At 44.1% G+C, this 14,630-nt stretch overlaps 1 protein-coding gene across 2 annotated transcripts in view; it reads left to right on the top strand.

Annotated features, from left to right (window-relative positions):
• The first annotated feature begins 1,250 nt into the window (after positions 1-1,250).
• Positions 1,251-14,630, top strand: part of skib (v-ski avian sarcoma viral oncogene homolog b) — a 31,072-nt gene continuing 17,692 nt past the window's right edge. For both annotated transcript variants that reach the window (XM_030729259.1, XM_030729260.1), the window contains exon 1: positions 1,251-2,505. In XM_030729259.1, coding sequence (XP_030585119.1) covers positions 1,612-2,505 — 894 coding nt within the window. In that variant the 5' untranslated portion in view covers positions 1,251-1,611. The remainder of the gene's footprint in view (positions 2,506-14,630) is intronic.

Below are 14,630 nucleotides of genomic sequence, written 5' to 3'. Positions count from 1 at the left end.
AAGAATTAAGTAACCTCAACTTACAATCAGTTGTTTATTTTGAGTGTGCCTTACTTAAAAAGAATAAGTCACATTCATTTAACAGTGTGTTAAAGTAAAATACACCTCATACATTTGTTGCAAATTTTACAGAAAATTCAAACAGAAAATGTCACTATGAATAGACAATTTACATTATGTGATGCAAGACAGAAATCTCACTTTTTGTTGCATTCCTGTGGCCCCCCACACACCACGGTTACGGGAACACTGGTTGTATTAACAGTTGATCAGCAATCCTGAATTTGCACACTGGCTACGATTCATTAAATCTTGCAGGTGTCTTGATAACGGTAGCCTGTCGTTAGCTAAACCTTTACACGCTTCTTGTCTACACAAACACTGGAAACTTCATTACACATCCACAAGTATCAAAGTCTAAATACAGCATAACTGAAATAATGATCACAACCCTACTAAATCAAGGATTTGAAGTTAAATATTAACAGTAACAGTCCTATGGCTCTTTCCATTGCAATTACAGAAGCTTCGTGTACACTTATGAATTTTTTTTTTAATTAAATGAAAGTATGCACAAACATATTTCTCTGTATGCAGGACAAACGCACGAAAAACGTAATATATGCCAGTAAACTTAAATGCACTGATTTAAATTAACTGAAGACGTATATTCTTTGTATGTAAATTAACGTAAAACTGTCAGATAAAGGTGTAAAGCAGAAACTTTAAAACAGAAATACTCACAGTACAAGAAGCTCTACTTAAAATATGTACATTAAAAATCTGCAGTTACTAAAGTAGACGCATTCGTACATGCCAGTAATGCATGTTTGTACTGTCTCCATATCATCTTAAATTTTTGCAGATCGTTTCCGCGACTGAAAGAATGCTGATCTAGACGGCTTATGCATTTGAAGTAAAGTTTGTGTTTGCATTTCCAACATCAACTACATTTTCCAGAGCTCCACCCTCGCCTGGGTTTGGAAAGATTTTCTTTTTTTTCTTTTTTTTCTTTTTTTTAACGTGCAGCTGCCATGTAGCAGAGGGAGGAACAGCTGGTTGAGGGAAGAGCCAGCCCGGGGAGTCAGTCACATTCCTGGCTGGGATTCAATGACTGAACCAGACACAAACAAACAGAGAGGGCGAGAGAAAGAAAGAGAGAGAGAGAGAGAGAGAGAGAGAGAGGAGAGAGAGAGAGGAGAGAGAGAGAGAGAGAGAGAGAGAGAGAGAGAGAGAGAGAGACTCGCACAGTGAGTGAGTGGGGAGACAGCAGACTGAGTGTACGCCAGACTGAGCAGACGAGGCATATTTCGGGCGCACATTAGGAGTGCGTAAAACCGCAGGAGCACAGAAACATAGTACCCGGTGATTGTATGTTGGATAATACGAGTTTTGAGTCGCTTAGCTGTCGACTTTAATTGCGTGCGCTTACAGGAACTGCCCTATGATTTCAGCAGCCCTCAGTTTTCTGAATGGACGCGCTGGAAAGCTTCTCCGGTGACATGGAAGTGCGCGTTATTGAGCGTGTAGCCGGATGCTGAGGACGCCCGACCCGATAAGTCAATTTCAGCTTGCATTTTGAGTTTTGAACTCTCTTCTCTAACCGACAACATGGAGGGCACAAGCTTTCAGCCCCATCCTGGACTTCAGCAAACTCTACAGCAGTTTAATCTGAGTTCCAGGCGCTCTCTCGGTGGACCGGCGGCGTTCTCCGCTCGATGGCACCAGGACTCACTCTTCGGAAAAGATGGCAAATCCGTCGAGATGATGCTCACCCTGCCGGCTCAGACACCTCCAGTGATGTCCGGTCCACTTTTCATACCGTCCGACCGCTCCACTGAAAGGTGCGAGACGGTACTGGAGCGGGAACCCATCTCCTGCTTCGTCGTCGGTGGTGAGAAACGACTGTGCCTCCCGCAGATCCTCAACAGCGTCTTGAGAGATTTCTCCCTCCAGCAGATCAACTCGGTTTGCGACGATCTCCACATCTACTGCTCCAGGTGCACGGCGGACCAGCTAGAGATCCTCAAAGTGGTGGGTATCTTGCCCTTTTCGGCACCGTCTTGTGGGCTGATCACTCAGACGGATGCTGAACGCCTTTGCAACGCGCTCATCTACGGCGGTACTTACCCTCCTCACTGCAACAAGGAGTCGGGGTCCCTGGAGTTGGAGCGAACCGAAAAAAGCTTCAAAGTGTATCACGAATGTTTCGGTCGGTGTAAAGGCCTGTTTGTTCCGGAACTGTACACCTCTCCGGGTGCCGCCTGCATCCAGTGCATGGACTGCAGACTCATGTACCCACCTCACAAGTTTGTTGTCCACAGTCACAAGAGACTAGAGAACCGGACAGTCCACTGGGGCTTTGATTCCGCCAACTGGCGGGCTTATGTGCTCTTAGACCCGGACTACACCGGGAAAGAGGAGAAGAGTCACCTGGAGCAGCTGCTCAAAGAGTTAAAAGGAAAATTTGATCTGACGGGAAAACTGTCCAGTAAATCCTGCAGAGTAAGTCTGTTCTTTTTTGGCCTTTTGTATTACAACCCCCATTTACTGTATTTTAGGAATTTTGTAGTGAATTGTTTGTTTGCATCTGAGGAGATCTGAACAGCCTCATGATCTGATCTGCAGTGATTGGCATTAATTTGAGAAGACTTCCTTCTAGGCCTGCCAGGGTTTTCTTTGATTTTTTGGATTGTTACCAGCTTTAAGCCCCAACAGAGGAAAAATGCTAATCAAATGTCACATCACATCTTTCTGAACCTGTCCCATCTCGTTTAGAGCTTCACTCATTTCTTATATGTGTGTCAAAAGTGAGGCTAACAACCAGCTTAGCACTCCTGAGCATCCATCCCATCACCTAAAACTCATCCACCCAACCCCCAGGGTTACCCAAGGGCAGCTGCATTATGATAAATTGAGTTTCTCTGATATATTTTATTAGTGGGAGAAGGGGCCGGGTAGCCCATTATGGTGCCACGAGGTGGAGAAGGGGGGATAAGAATTTAATGAGGTCTGGAATATGGAAATTGGAGGGTGAGAAGAGGTTTGAGGTTGTCAGGATAGGAAAAGGTATCTGAAAAGTGTGTGAGTGAGTGTGTGTATATATATATATATATATATATATATATATATATATATATATATATATATAAATTTGTTTGTGTGTGTGAGGATCCCATTGTGGCTCCTTGCGTGGGTCAGAGATGTTTAGTATGGACAAAGGGCCAGGAGACGAGGTGGCTGTTCCTTCGTCACAGAGCAGCTGTTGTGTGGGACTCTGCTAATGAGTGGACATCTCTGTATGCATCACCATGGCGCTGCTCCAGTCTGAGCAGGAGCCAGAAGATGTCTCACAGGGAAACCTCAGTACTTGCTTTAATGGGAATAGACGTTGGTTTATTGAAACATGAAGTGAGGAGGTTGTGTCAAATTATGTTTCGAGGCTCTTCACTGCTGATTCATGTCATGTTTTCCACAAATTCAGCAGCCTCTTGATAAAATCTCTTTGCAGGTGAGAAAAATCTAATTTTTTTTTTGTTGTTTTTTTTGTTTTGTTTTTTTACAAGTCTTGCACCTGTGATGTATTCGCAGGTCTTGATACATCACCTGTGCGTTGTATATTGCCACAAAATGGTGAGTTGTCCTGCACTGACAGTCTTTCAGTGTCTGTGTGATATACAGAGGGCCTGAGCATCATGGATTGAGAGGGACGAAGGGGGCAGTATTTGTTTGTTTGCTGTGGTTCACTGTCAGTTGTGTCCCAGTTAGCAGACAGGCCCAGTCCTCAGGGAGCTGCACACCAGCGCTCTCCTATACATCAGCCTGACAGGCCAAGCTGCTGAAAGGCCGGACTGAGGCTCACAGACTGTGTTTGGCTCAGCTTACCCATAAAATAAAAAACACAATGTTATCGGTCTGTCTCAGCCTCCCTCTGATGTCATGGTGTTTTATTAATAAGAGGCAGCCCCGAAGGTTACCTCCTCTGCCTGTAACATCTGTCTAGACTCCTATCTGATTCACTGAACACGGTGGTTGCTGTAGACACCACCAGAGGAAGGTGCTCAGTTTCCTGGACTGACTGAATTTTTTTATTTTTTTTTTTATTTCAGTTTTTATTGATAACATGTGAGTGCACATGCAAACATACCCAGTTGTTTTCTAAAACAAGAAGAAAAAAACAGTATCCTGCTCACAAAAGCAGAAGCCGGATTGGACCAGCCAGTCATTGTGTCTGTTTTGCATCAAATGCAGCATTTGGTCATTTGGCCTATAATGTGCAGATGAGGGCGGATTGCAGAGAGGACACCGCAGACTCTCTCATTCAGACGATGCAGGGTGTGTGAGCCCGGCCTTGATATGTGTTGTCAAAGGGCCGTGACCTCTGACCTCGCTCCAAAGACACTGACCCAGCCTACCCCCATTCTTTTTACACCATCCAATCTCATGCCCTTGTGTCCAGTTCACTGGCCAGATGGCTGTCTGATAAAAGACGGAGGGATATTCACCTGGCAGACAAAAACATTTTTTTTCCTCAGCCGCAGCTCGAGTTCCAGTGAAACATCACCATATTGGAGCTGTTTAGTCAGTTTTAGACGAATAACAATAATTATTACTCTAATGTAAATTTTTATAGAAGCCCGAATTTTAAGTCAGACACAAATTACTCGCTCCATTGTGCTGAACTTTGCATGTAATAATTCAAATATGAACTTTACTGATTAGCATGGAAATCTTCAAGAAAAAGAGGATTGGAACTAGAAAAAAAACATTTTTTTTTTTAAATACTGTATTTAAAAAAAAAACTCCAAGAAGTAAGAGCAATGCAATCAATCATCTGAATGAGCAGAGGGTAAAAGTAGACTCTGGAGAACTGTGTCGACCCTCCTTAATGGAATGGATATTAAAACCACCCAAGTGAGGCCAATTTATTCCATTTTTCAACCCATTGTTCTCCTCACTCAATGCAATTAGCCTCAAACCTGGAGTAAACCAAAGTGTGTGTCCAAGGCTGAAGGGTTGCATGTTTTGATTATGAGCTGTTTTTCAAAAGTGAATGAATAAAATCTCTCGGCTGCTTTCATCATCCGGTAACTGTGGCTTTATCTGCAGTTGTGTGTAGGTGTCTTTATGTAAAGCGGGTATAAAAGTGTGTTTGCATGTAAACAGGCAAGTGTGGTGACTGGATCAGCTGTGTGAGCCAGATTAAAATGAGCTCACTGCCAGCTCACTTCCATTCCCATCTGGCTGCTGACCTCTGAAAAGCCCTGGAACCTGACATGGTATAATTCTTTGGTCCTTGGTGGGCCTGTTTGCCCCACCCAGCAAAAACCCAACCCATCCTTATCACCCTGACACTGTAAAGACTGAGCGAGTCGCATTTAATTCAGGTTTAGTGGCATATTTATCAGTCTCCTGGTGCATCAAAAATTGTAGCTTCACTTGGAAACATCATTCTTTTGAATGCAGTCGCCTGAGTCCTGACACCCACATAAACTCCCTCCACCCCCCCTTTGCAGTAGACAACACTCCTCTGCTGGCCGGAGTGTTTTGGCCAAAGCGGGGATGGTGTGTCAAGGCAAAAGGGGTGTCAGGAGCTCCCAGGGGTTGTGGCCTCCATTCTAGCAGCGATGACCCCATGTTTAAAGAGTGTCAGCTGGGGTTCTGTCATGGGTAATGTGCGCTAAAGACCTGCCGCCTCCTTTGTTTGAGAGCCAGGCTTTCAGAGGCTGTGAAGTGCAGCAGTTTCTCTTTGTTACCACGTTGTTTCTTTAGCCGCTGTGTGGATAGGTCCGTAACCTCCAGCTTTTCCGAGGGTGGGAAATCCACGCTTGTGAGTTTGCTGTGTCACCGGTTTCTTAGTTATGTGCTCAAAGACAGAGTGGAGCCTGTGGTAGTGTCTGCATGTCTGATAGAGATAGGACTAGACAGTAATTCAGTATTATCATTAATAGACTTTCAGCAGAAATTTTTTTTATGTGATTTTATATTTTATATGACTGAATAAAAATATTGCCTATGATAATAACCATTTTAATTATAATATTTTCTACAGTGCATGTATTGAAAAGCTAAAAAAAAAAAAATCTGAACACCTTTGACCAACGTTTCCCGTGAAGATAACCAGGTGAAAAAAGCTTTTCAAACAAAAGAAGCTATAAATAAATAAAAAGAACAACAAAAAAAAGATTTTACAAGTCAAACAACTTTAATCAAAATCATTAATTTTAGCAGCAGTTTTAACATCACAGTTTGCTTCAAGTTTCCACAAGTAAAAAGCAAATTAATTCTTTGCATTTAAATTAAAGTATTAGAAGCTGTGGGACAAGTGAAAAGCCAGCACCTTGGTCAAAGATGTAATGAGAGGAGTATTAACTTTGTTCCATATTCTATTACTATATATCATGTGGTAAATTTTTAGCAGTGCGTCATGTTACTCGGTTGGTTTTATAGTACGTAAAAGCTATTTGAATGTGGTGAAGTCAATGCAGTGGGTAAAAAGAAAAAAAAACAGCAGCATTTCCTTGGAAATGTAATCTAGTATACTGTAAATACTCACATAGAGAACGACACTGAGTCTACTCAATTACAGTGTTTTTGGTTTTTTTTTTTCCAATTCACTGCTGTGTTTAATGGCTCCTTACAGACCCAACAAAGTGAAATACCAGGAATTAGAGTAGAAAATGGACAAATAAAATACATTTCTGCACATTATCAAGGTAATTCAATTCAAAAACCTTAAAACTAAAGAAGAAATCGTTTCTGGGATATCAGACATATAACAGCGCCTGCTTCTTTTTCTGATCATTTCATGTGGACAGGGTTGTGCTGGTTTCTCTTCTGAACCTCGATGACACAGCGCAGTGCTAATGTGTGAAAGACTTCTTGTATAACTCATGGAGTGAGGGAGGAAGATGATTAGTGTTGATCAGTGATGATGAGATGAGGGAGGAGATGAGCACTGGCTGTGACTGCAGTCAACAAGCCAGTCAGTCAGTCAGTTGGTCCGTTAGTGGCAGAACAGATGCCTGTATTGAGTTAGCGTTATTCCACAATCATCATCAATTCCTCCTCGATCATCTCCTGATTTCCAGCTCTGTGATTAAGAGTCAGGCCCATCTGGTGCAGAGACAGGAAATCCTGGAGTCTGCATCTGCTGCTGGCTGAGCTACTAAGCTGCTGCAGTCAGGGGGGTTTAAACTCTTATAATCCTACATAACTACTGGAATGCAGAGACCATAGTGCACATCAGAACCGTCATTTTCTCTGGACAGCGTTTTCAGAACGCACATAGACTCAGCTGTGAACTTTCTTCTTCTCCAGCCCACTCAAAGCATTCTCTCAATTTATAGCCAGTCCCAGTGGAATTTCGTAATTAGAGCATGAATTAGATATACTACAGAGAGCACATTACATAGAGGAACCAACAGCGTAACTGCACATACAAAATTAAGTGCTTGCCTGGTGAGACACGAGAGGTCAAAAGACAAAAAAGGCACATAAATATTTATCCCTTTTTAAAAAAAAAAAAAATTTTCTCGTCTCTCTTTAATGACTTGCAGATCTAAGCTACAGAACTGTTAGACCACATTGGAGATGTGCTAATGGAGCTCCAGCCAGAGCAGAAGTAGGCCCTGCTGGTGCCATATGACAAATCGGCATGCTGCTCTCGCCTACAATCCGCCCACCAAACACCTTCAAAGCTATCAGGAGGATTAGCTCACGCAGCTAAACCAAACAGACTGCTCAGTGTTCAGACAGCATTTGGTCCAAATCTTGTTCGTGCCTCCTGTTTTGGTGGCTAGCAGATCACAATCGCGGGGGTGCTGTCGGTTCATTCGTAACTGGTGCAGTGCTGAGGTGATGTACAGTGCCGTGGCTGCAGTAAAAAGGAGAATAAATGTTTTAGGGATTTGCACAACTACGTTGCTCTTTGGGATATGCATAATTTATTTTAGGATTAGGATGGTTTAGATTAACTTTGAATTCTCTGCAAAGTTCAGAAGATGGTGTGGCGGAGGTGACTCAGAAGGGTGTGATGGGCACTTTTGTCTTTTTTGTGACATAAAAGCTCCGTGTTCAATTCTGGAAAAAAAAAAAAAAGAAGGTTCTGGATCTGTTTTGTATATGTTTCTGCATGTGGGCAGGTGTGGAGAACAACATTTCGAGTCCTCTGTCAGACTCCACGCACTGTCAGGAAGGACTCGTCCTCAGTCAGAGTCTGCGCCATATGCTTGTGATTGGAGGGCGCCTGTGGTTGCTAAGCAGAGCTGCTCTTCCTGTGCTAAATAAGAACTTCATGCTCTCTGGCTGGTGGGCTCAAAAGTAGCACGCTAGAACACACACACGCACACACGTACACAGACCTAACAGTGCACAGACCTCTTACAGTACAGAGACCTAACCCTTCTCCATTCACTGCCCATCCTCTTTCATTGTGACCTCCACGCTGTGACTCGACAACTCTCCTCCTCCTCCTCCTCCTCCTGCTTCCCTCATGCTTTCCTTCCTCCATCTCCTCCTCCACTCCGCATCACACACACTTCTCCCACAGGTCAGCACTGAGTAAACCTCCCCCCTCCATCACTGAGACCTCTTCGACTGACACTACCTCTTTCTCTCTCCTCTGCCTCACCACCATCACTCACCTCCTCGGTTTGACACCTCCTCGACCCTGTAGGACACACACACACACACACGCTCACACACACATGCACGCACATACTTACATAGACACAGACACAGGCTCTCCTACACTGAGTTCTCCTACTGCACTCCCCCTCACACTGCATTATACTTAGATCTCCACCTCCACTGTAGTGAGCACATGCTGTATCGGTCTGTATTCAGACTGGCCTACATACAGTATGCTGCACATGTATCATTGTGCTGTTCTTGTGTTGTAAGAGCTGCTTGTCTCGATGGATGGATGGATGGATGGATGGATGGATGGATGGATAGATAGAAACAGAGGGAGTGCTACTTTGTCAGGATGACCTCATAACCATCCTCTAGGCTTTCAAGAGCCTGGTAAATGAACAAATGAGTGGGATCCACAATTTTGGCTCTCTTCTGATTTGCTGAGTGCTATTAAAGATCTCTATCATGTCGTGTATCTGCTGGTAAAAGAGCACAGTGTCTTCTTTTTGATGGGCTGCATGTACCATGCAGCTCCTAGAAGGTTCATTTCACTTACTTTTGTTTTTTTTTAGTTGGTCACAGCTTTTGGGGCATAGCAGCATTATCATTTTGTGCAAGCCACTGTGTGCTCTTCAGACCAGTTCAACATGTTTTCTTGCAGAGACGAAGCAATGCAGCATTGTCAGCAGGCACCCGTATCAAATGAATTCAGCACAGCTGTCCTAGCAGACTCTATTGCAGTGGGGTGGGGGTGGGGGGGTTGGGACGTTATTTATTCAGTATTAAACTCACCCCAGGACCTGTCATGGCCACTCTTTGCCACAGCATCATTTGGTCAGGTGGACCTTTTCCCTCTTTGACCTTGCTAGTCTTGTTTATTACCTCATTCAAAAGCAAAATGTACTGTATCTCTGCATCTAGCTCAAGAGCTGGCCACCTGCCCTACTGGGTTCTCACTTTCTGCTCTTTCTTTATATGTCACTACAGCAGGGTCTCTATTAAATAGACAGGCATAAAGACAGGCCACGGTTGCTCACATGCTGAGGATACCTCCCCACACCCCCACCTTTTTGCAGGTGTCTAATAGTTCCAAGATTGTCTCTGCACTGCACTTGCTGTGCCGGCTGTCTAAGCAGGGCAGACTGTCTCCCTTGCGCTTGTAGCATTGACAAGCGTCTGGCTTTATTTCCAGCCAGTCGACGAGCTCAGACACAGACAGCCATGGCCTGAAATAGAGCAGGCCCACCCTTTATCCTATAATGAGGGGACTATTATAAGCCCTGTGTCTTAAGCTGTGTATAGCCGATGTCAAGGGAAGTGCTAGTGCATACATCATCTTAAAAAACATCAAGCTGCTTTAAAGATTATCATCAAAACTAATCACCTCTCCTTTTGCCATCAACAGCCTTAATCTGCTGCACAGGAGTATGTGTTTAAGTGCAAGGTCATGCCACCTCTCATGAGCTGATGAGATTTTTTTGCTTGTGACGGAGCCAGAAAAAAATAGGCAGACAGTTTTGAACTAAAAATATGACATTTAGAAACCATCTATTTGGAAGAAAATCAATTCACTTGTGACCTTGTACCAGTCGGTTGAATGCAGAGATAATAGTCTGGTCGAGGCATCTGTCCTATATGGAATCTATGAATTATTCCAGGGGTAACAGGGCATTGTTGGAGCACTCATCTTCACAAAGACGCCCATCTCTGAATGTCCATGTTTAATTCTCTCCTTTCAGCTGCTGAACTGTACAGGCCGCCGATATAATGAGTCCCTCCAAAGAGATTAGCCGCCCTGTCATCAATGCAACTCCCTAATTTCTCTGCCTGTGTTGTGGTGCAGGCTGTACTAAATGGGATAAAGGGCCTTGGCCGGACACAGTGGGAGGAAGTGGCTTTTGTGTTGCAAGCAGGTGCAGTGGAATGACAGTTTGGTTTTTTGGATGTGCACGTGTGTGTTTCTCTGTGTGTGCGCGGTTCTGTGTCTGGCTAGGCTAGGAGGGTATGTGCTCCCTGAGTGCCGCTGAGATACACCAGGAACCTCTGGAGCTTGACTTGAACCCTCAATCACAGAGCTCTTCAGGGGTTTGCAGTAAATTCTTCAGGCGAATGGTTTTCTCTCCCCTTCCCTCCTCCTCCTCGTTTTTCTCTCTCTTTTTCTGCTCACATCTGGTGAACAGTGCTAGCACCCCTGTCATCTTTTACTGCGTTGAGGTCATTTCCACCCTATCAGTAAAGTGGAAACACATGATGTGCAGGATTCGGCCTTAATGGGGTGGGGCTGGCATGTACCAGCACTGACACAGCTTTACAGCCAAGAACTGCCAAAACGGCCTCTCTGTGGAATGCCTCCTACTTTAAAATTAAAAACATTTGGGGTAAATAATGTTAGAATACATAAACCTGTTAAAAATAACCAATAAAAACAAATAACTGCTATAATTAGTAACTTTAAAAACTACACACACACATAGGATGTGCACATGTTTTCCAGAAATGCTGCAGTGAGGTGGAGCTTAGCCTGCAAGAACAGAGCTGAAGTAATTCATGACGCTTTGAAACTGCAAAAAAAAAAAAAAAAAAAAACTTAGCAAGCATTGTTTGGACTTAGACAATGATAAGTGCATAATGAACACCAACTCCGGAAGACTCCTTTTGGAGTTTCTCTTCCTCTGTTCCAAGTTTTGTTTTTGCTGTGAAATTCTTCCCTTCATACACTTTTTTTTTTTTTTTTAACCACATTATTGATTCCAACTGGTGAGCCGGAGAGACGGGTACAGACTTTGGCACATGCTCTGGATAAAGGGTGCATCCTCAAGTTTAATTGGGATTCTCCTCTAGCACTAGCGTGGATTTCCTCTAGTCTGCTGCCGCTCTGTTCTTCTTATAATATTTTTCACAGCACAGCTCGCGGTGTTTGTTATTCTTCGAGATGAGCTTGTGTCATTTGTGAAAACTCAGCTCTGCCTTCTGACACATTTTGCTTGATTTCTTGACAGTGCATCATTAGTGTTTTGACTCATCTTGTCGCAGATTTGTTTTTAAGTCGCGCAGAAATTTGTTTCAAGCCACTGGCCAATCTAATTTTTTTTTTCTTTTCAAACTACTGATTTTAACTGTTAAAAACATTTTACAGTATTATGCCCAGATAACATGCTGCTAAAGAATCTCAATGGAATTAACAGTTTTAATGTAGTTTTACTGCCTTGCTACATGGATCTCAGTGTGCCTCCAAGCAAATTCCAGTCACACTGTGGTTTCCATTTTGTGGTAGATGGAGCTGCAGTGTAAAAAGGGGTGGGCTACAGTCAGTCAGTTACTGCTGTCTGTGAGTAGACTACAGGCAGGCAGAGTGGCTGCTCACAGCAGCTGCATGGATTTTTATTTCTGCTGTCCAACAGGACTCCATCACAGACTGCAGCAGCACTCATTATTGAGGGCACACACTCCTGTGCTGCATGCCTCTGTCCTCATTACCTCTGCAGCAGCAGCAGCTTAGCTCTTTGCCTTTGTTCTCTCTCTTGGCCTGAAACTGGAGAATATGGAGAGAAGTGCTGAGACTGCAGTTAGCTGGGCTGCCCACAACTTCTGCCGCACAGGAGAAAACATAGCACAGACAACCACCACCCCCCTAAGCCCTCTTGTCTACATATTTTCGCGAAGCCATCGCACAAGGGATGCTCTAGTTTGATTTATTGTCGTGACTTGGATGTAGGCTGGTTCTTTTTCTTGCCCTCATTGCCCGTGTTTCTTGTTTGATTAAAATATTTCACTCGTAGGGATGTTTGTGAGTTGGCCTACTGAACAAATGCCCTCAGGGCCATTCTGCTGTGTGAAAGGTCCCATAGACGTGGTGCTCAGAGGCATTAAATAGCAGCCATGCAGAGTGGCTGGAGCAACAGTAAACTTTTATCACACTAATAACCCACAGACACAGCTAGCCTAATGGCTTAGGCAGCCATGGCAGGGGTTGCCTGCAGGTCAGGTTGAATTGCAGGACATAAATGGTAGGTTGCAACTGGTAGAACAAATAAAGGAAGAAAAAAGAAAGGGGGGGGGGGGGGGGGGTATCCGAGGTTGGCAAAGGGGTGAGAAAGCTGTTATTGGCAGAGCAGATAATCACTTAAAATGACTTGCAATAATAGGAAGCTACTCATTTGACTGCTCTTTTATAACAAGGTGATCTGTGGCCTTTTAACCCTCTTTCCCACCCGACTCTTGTTAGCTCTCAAACACTGGATTCACTCTGAACATTCAAAGGACACAACTCCTACACAAGTGACAAGTGAGTGAAAAGATTTGAGTTTGCCGAGCACTTGGTGAAAACATCGGTCCGAGAAGTAGCCGTGTGAGAGGGGGATTTGTTAATGGAGTTTGAACCTAAACTTTTCCTCAGATTCCTCTCTCCCTCTGGCTGAGGTGGACGGGTGTTGAGAGTGTTTGTTTTAGGTGAAGTCAGTGCTGGAACAGAATGTTGTGAACCGCAGGCCAGACTGTGGTTCTGCGGTTCAGCTCCGACCTGAATGCAGACGGCTCTGTTTGTTTTGCTTCCCCGTTTCTCAGGGAGAATTTTAGACGCTGCCAAAGTCCTGCGCTCACACCCAAGACACGCAAATAAAAATCCTTCACAGAAAAAAAAAAAAACCCTGTACCTGGGTGTAGTCTCTGCATCTGGACTTCACTGCCTTCCTGGTGCAAGGGTACAGATCCAGACATATATCATCTTGTTAAAGGGCTCTTTGGGAGATGAGATGGCATTTGATTGTTTCGGCGGCAGGATGTTTGTGTGTTTTCTTCCAAGCCTTTTCATAAATAGCAGTTGTTATGTTATCGAGGTCAACTGGTTTTACTAGACTAGAGAGGCAAGTCCAGAGGCAAGGAGGCCTCCCCACCATCTGGCACCCATAAAAGGGGGAGCAGAAGGTTTTTAGTGGGGCTTTATGGGATGGTAGGTTGAGACATTGAGGGAAAGAGAGACAAGAGTGGATGGTGGACTCTGGTTGCCCTCAAGCTGCAAAGCTTCCCCCGCAGTCTGAATGACAGGTCAGAAGTTCATTGCCTTTTTCTCATCTCGCATCTGCCTGGTAAGGTGGAGGAGGTGAGGAGGGCAAAGGAGAGGACGTCACCGTGAAGTTGCCATCAGTGCTGTGAATAAAGATGTATTCTGGGCAAGGCATCTGTGTTTTGTTTTATGAGCTTGCTGTATTTTTGAAGTGTTTCAGAAGACTATACTCAGCAAGTCTGTTAGCTTATTATGCTACACAGAAGATCAGGCCGAAGCCCTACAGATGGTGGAGAATTATGTGGCTGCGTAAACACGGGTGATTCAATGGCTTGGTGTTGTTTGGGTATGCGTCACCCTCTCAAAGCACCCTGCTCGCCACAGAGTAGCGAACAGTAAGTTGTTTTGTAGGAATATGGATCCAGGCTCTCTCCCTTTGTCCAGAAACCGCCTTGTTGTCAGGTGGTGGCTTTATTTTGTTTGCACATTTAACTTAAGTGGCAATAACAACATTGTTAAGCCTTGAAAATACTGGAGCTCGAGGAGAGTGGGATTCTCATGGAGACTTCAGGGAAGAAGACACTCCGGAGACTCTCAGTTATGATTTCTTTCCCAGTTTTTAAGAGCCTGAGCTGGAGCACTCTGCTCCATCTGAAGCTGGATTCCCAGCCTTATAGGTTTTCCAGAATGGGGTTATCATTGCAAAGGACTGTGCAGCTTTGCTGACTCTGGCACTGATACCTCCCATAGAGATTTCATTTGTTTTTATGCTGCAGCTGAGATGTGTTAACCCTTTAGCTCCTTTTAAGATATTTAACAAATGGAGGGATATGCCACTCTGTTATTGCTTATGTTAACCTTATGAAACCCTCCCATGTCACAATATGCGCATACATAATATGAACCCACTAATTAAAAGGAGTAGAAATCAATTTGCTTATAATATAAATAATTTATATTGACCTCTTTCTCTCACCAGTCTGGCACTGGG

The sequence above is a fragment of the Archocentrus centrarchus genome, chromosome 5 (genome assembly GCF_007364275.1).
Source record: "Archocentrus centrarchus isolate MPI-CPG fArcCen1 chromosome 5, fArcCen1, whole genome shotgun sequence".
NCBI classification, from domain to species: Eukaryota; Metazoa; Chordata; class Actinopteri; order Cichliformes; family Cichlidae; genus Archocentrus; species Archocentrus centrarchus.
The sequence above is the reverse complement of the archived record's forward strand: the minus strand, read 5'-3'. Positions and strand labels throughout refer to the sequence as shown.